Source organism: Lathyrus oleraceus, chromosome 6 (assembly GCF_024323335.1).
Source record: "Lathyrus oleraceus cultivar Zhongwan6 chromosome 6, CAAS_Psat_ZW6_1.0, whole genome shotgun sequence".
In the NCBI taxonomy this organism is placed as follows: domain Eukaryota; kingdom Viridiplantae; phylum Streptophyta; class Magnoliopsida; order Fabales; family Fabaceae; genus Lathyrus; species Lathyrus oleraceus.
The window spans coordinates 432,012,442-432,017,457 of NC_066584.1; the positions used below are offsets into that span (position 1 = coordinate 432,012,442).

The 5,016-nt window shown below is 27.7% G+C and overlaps 1 protein-coding gene across 2 annotated transcripts; it reads left to right on the forward strand.

Annotated features, from left to right (window-relative positions):
* Positions 1-2,591: 2,591 nt before the first annotated feature.
* LOC127092768 (F-box/LRR-repeat protein At3g48880) lies at positions 2,592-4,740 on the forward strand. Of its 2 annotated transcripts, XM_051031658.1 has the most exons (4): positions 2,766-2,977; positions 3,058-3,103; positions 3,268-3,663; positions 3,986-4,740. In XM_051031658.1, exons 1-4 carry the CDS (start codon positions 2,854-2,856, stop codon positions 4,542-4,544), a joined length of 1,125 nt encoding a protein of 374 aa, XP_050887615.1. In that variant the 5' UTR covers positions 2,766-2,853; the 3' UTR covers positions 4,545-4,740. The 2 variants fall into 2 exon arrangements, with proteins under 2 accessions (XP_050887616.1, XP_050887615.1); XM_051031659.1 differs by lacking the exons at positions 2,766-2,977; positions 3,058-3,103 and adding an exon at positions 2,592-2,745.
* Positions 4,741-5,016: the final 276 nt, after the last annotated feature.

Genomic DNA, 5,016 nt, shown 5'->3' on the forward strand with positions numbered 1-5,016 from the left:
AATTTTGAAAAATCAGAAAGTAAATTTATAGTATAAATACAAGACTTGAAGAGCATACACATCTTTATGCTAATTTTACTTGATATGAGGAATACATTGACAAAGTTTTATTATTGTATGATTGGTTGCATTGTTATATAACTTTGTCACCATTCTCCTAACAACAATTTTTATTTGATTAAGATTAAAATAATAATTAAAATAAAGATATATTATGATGTGTACTAAAATTTATTTTAAAGTTTTTAGTAGATCGTAGGAATATTTTAAAAATATTGTTATATTTTTCAAAGAGTTTAAAGATAGTGTATTATCGGTGTAAAGAAATATTACACTGACATTCAATCAAAATATTTTATATTGTCAAATCATAATATTTTTAAAAATAAAAGTGTGATGTGGCAGGATATACGAGTCTCATTGATTGATAGTATAAAAATATTTTACACTATTCATGTATATTCCTTTTTCTCTTTTTCAAATATTTAAAAATTATAAAATAATTAAAAATTAAGTACGATTTATTTAAAAATTCAAATAAATTTGATGAATGCGAATGTTGTACAAAGTTCCCATGAGCATTTCAAAGATGCCATGTAGTCGGAACTAGTCAACAATCTGTCTTTTCTAATTAACAACCAATAGTAATAATGGTTGAAATTGTATTAATAGTCGAAATATGTAATTTTTCATACCTTTATATTCCATTCCCCAATTAAAATCTTAAACTAACCAACATTTATTTTATATTCTAAAATATCTTAATTTTAAAAAGAAATTGTTTCTTCTAACAAATAAGTGTATCCTATTTTTAACCGGACAGATCAATTCAACATGATTATCTATTATATTATATTTTATTTTTAATTAAAAAATGTGTTAGTTGGACATCGATTCTATTATAATATAAAACACATTTTAATTAATTAAAGTTATTTGTAAAAATAAGACGGAGGTGTCAATTTGATTGACATTTTGTCTATAATTTATTTTTTTTATTTAAAAATAGAATAATTTAAAACTATGCAGAATGAGTATTAAGTTGCTAAAGATAGATAAGAATGTTGATAAATAATTTGAAATACGAAAACTAAAATATATAATGAAAAAATTAAATTCAATATATTTTAATTTTATAGTACATAATTAAAAACATATTTCAGCTAATAATCTAAACCCATACCCATGTATTTTATTATTCTTTAACATGTGTTTTTCTAGCTTAAAAGGACTAAAAATGTTGAACGAGAGAGTACTAAGAAAAGCACATTATGAAATCCTTTGCTTGGTTTGTGAAAGAAACGTGATAATAGTACATGAAATAGATGCGAATATTTTTGTCTGAAAGCAAACGTTTACGAATTGTAAGGTTGGCGTTCCCTTAAAACTATCAACACCCAACAACTTATAAACCGCTATTATAAATTAAATCAGCCGTTACTTTAATAGTAGCAAACGAAACGGTGTCACTTCATATCCTTAAATTAAAGCCAACTCTCCTTTAGAAACTCCCTTATAATCCGCATCTTTGTCTTTTTTCAATTTCAACTCATAAAATCATATGTTTTTTCATCATAAAACCATATCATTAACTATTTATCATTAAAATTTTAACTTATTGACATCATAAACATAGAGAAAAATAATCAATCATATAAAAGATCATTGGCTCTAAAAAGTATTTATTAACTCCGACAGATCGATCAGGATGTGAAATGTGAAAATTTCTTTAATAAATAACCCATAAATAAGTCTTGAATTTACTATATCTTTTTTATATAATAAATTACTGTATTATATATCTATATCTCAACAAATTATAAAATTATAAGTTACGCTCCACTTCTTAAAATTTGTTAACAATGATATCTCTGTAATTTTAAAATATGTATTCATTTCTTTTTAGTCTATATATTCAACACATATGTTATGAGAAATTAAAAATTGTTAGTATATATATATATATATATATATATATATATATATATATATATATATATATATATATATATATATATATATATATATATATATATATATATATATATACTATTTGTAGTTTATATTAAAAATTAAAGAGATTAATTATTATACATTATTAATATAAAAAAATTATATTATCAATTTATTATTATATTACTTTATAAATGATTAATATAAAAATCAAACTCTTTCAAAAATTCAATATTTATTATTAACTGATGATATATTATCAGTGTATTTCAATTAAATTTTAAAAATTAAAATAATATGAATATTATTTTAATAAATTTTGAAAAAAAACAATATATTTTAAAATCAAAATATCAGCAAGTAAATATAATTTTCATTAATATTAATCATGTATATATCAATCAATTAATAACAACGTATATCCCGTCACATTACATTTTAATTTTAAAATTAAATTAATAATAAAGTGAAGAATTTCTATTAAACGAGTATAAAACTATTTTATATTTTCTTTAATCTCGATGTCAATTAATTTTTTTAATGAATATCAAAAAATAATATGTTAAGTTTAACTTAAATTTTATACTATTAAAATTTACAAATTCATTGTATTTAGTTTAATTATATATATATTTTTATAATAGGATTATAAATAAGGAAGAAATGAGCGAAAGTACTAAACACATGAAAACCTCTGCATTTTTTGTTCATTATTCATGATTCAACTCTGTTACTCAACAAGGACACAACCACATCATCGTCCACCCCGCACTCTTCTCGTCTTGTCCTAAGGTTTCTCTCTTTCTCTCTCTTCTCTGTACTCTACACACATGAACAATCACAGCACACAAACTTGCATGTACTTTCATATCTCTTTCATTTCTAAAAGATAGAAAATTTATGTCACGGGGATTAGATCTTCGTTTCAAATTACCAACCCATCCTTTTTTTAGTCTCAAAGTTTTGTTTTTTTCGCTTTTTTATTTATGGGTTTGTGTAATTTGGTTTGATCAGAAAGTTGGTGGTAATTGAACCATTTTTGTTTTGTTTTGGGTTTCACAATTTCGAGATCTGATGGGAAAAAAATTTCATTTTTTTTCTTAGGATGGATAATGGAAATTGGCATATGTTACTTAGTGAAGAATCATGAGTAATTGTTTTGTGGAGTTTATTAATGGATCATTTATGCTTTTAATTTTGGTTTAACCTTTGTTGATTTCAGAACACTTGTTCTTCTTGTCATGTCATGCTTCTAGTTTTTAACTTTAATTGGTTTGAATTTGAACTTCTTTGTTTTAAATTTGGTTTCTGCAGGTGTTTCTATGCACAAGAATTTTGGAAAATCGGCATAATGGATGAAGTTGTTTCGAACACTAGGAGATGGGAGGATCTGGACACAGATATTTTGGTGAAGATTTTTCAGTTGTTTGACATTTTCGAGTTAACATCTGGTGTTGCTCATGTTTGTAGCGCGTGGCGCACAGCTTGCTGTGATCCGCTTCGTTGGAAGACACTTGATTTGTCGATGTTACGATCTAATTTCATCAAGATTCCATTAGAGCCGTTTGTTTACGTCGATGAACGGTCTGATAAGATACTGACTCGATTGTTGAAGATTTCGTTGAGTCTCAGCAGGGAGAGTATAGTGACATTGATCTTCCATTTCAACTTGTATGTAAGTGATGATATGTTGACATACACCGCCGAAAGGTAATTTCAACTTTCCAAAACAATATATTTATGTTTTTTTTGCTGTGAACCGAATATCCTTTATGCGCAATTGCAGAGACTAATTTTAGAGTTGGTTTCGACCATAAGTTATATAACGTTAAAACGCGCTAGGGTTATATAAAAGGAATGAATACTAGCGAACTCGATGAGGAATATGTTTGATACTATATTGTTTGATATATTGCGGTAATAACTTAAATTGAGCGACCTTTTCATGAGATGCTTTGTTGGATAGGTTGTTTATATTAACTTTCTTTCAAAACCGAGATTGAAACGTAGTAAATGTCGTTTGTTGTTGCAGGAGCCCACAACTCAAACGGCTGGTTCTGCCGGCTTGGAACAGAATTAAGAGAACAGGAATGTGCAAGGCCATCCGATCGTGGAAAAAGCTGGAATCTCTGACGATGCCTAGTATAGCAAACCCGCCGTATTTTCTCGAGGAAATCGCGACACACTGCGAGAATTTCAGCGAACTCAAGATTATGGGTCCGTGTGACATCTTCTTCGCGTCAACTCTGGCTGCATTTGTTCCGAAACTGAGAGTCTTGAGCCTTCGTTGTACGACGTTATACAGGGATGTTCTCATTCTCATCCTAGACAGCTTAAAACATTTAGAAGTGCTCAACATATCCCATTGCGTTCTAATGGAAGGCCTGCCTCCTCCTCAATATAAAAGAATTATCACAGAAATTGATCCGATTGTTCGCCAGAAGGCTTCTCGGCTGCGGGAATTCATCACATGCATGGAAGATTCATGCATCATATGCCAACGAACACGAACTGATGAAGGGATCGTTAGGTGGTACAAGTATGAGGAAGGGTTTTGGAAAGAAGACGAGGTGAATTCTCTTGCACTTTAAGCGGATGATAAAAGCGATCTGGTTTCTGGTATGATCTGGTTGTTGAACATTTTGGATTTTAAATTTTCTTCTTTAATTGTAGATCCAAATAACAACAAATTTTAATGTTTGGAAATTGATGTTGTTGTACTCTTTAGAAGGACATTGTTGAATCTCGTAACTGTGTATACAAATAAATTCTATTTTGTACTTGGAATTTTGTTGGTTTCATTTTAAAGACATTTGTCTGATATCATATTGCTTCTATGAGTTCTTGCCAAAAGTTGCACAATTTGTAGTACCGACATTTCAAAAGGCGCGTCTTTATCTGACACCGACACAATATTGATATTTATGATTATAATTAATTTATTTATATCTTTAAATTATTATCGATGTTACCATATCAATATCAATGTCTTATCAGTATCAATGTTCAACATTGTTCAAGAATGCTGTCAACATCTTGTTTTTCTTATATTTTGTCTATATC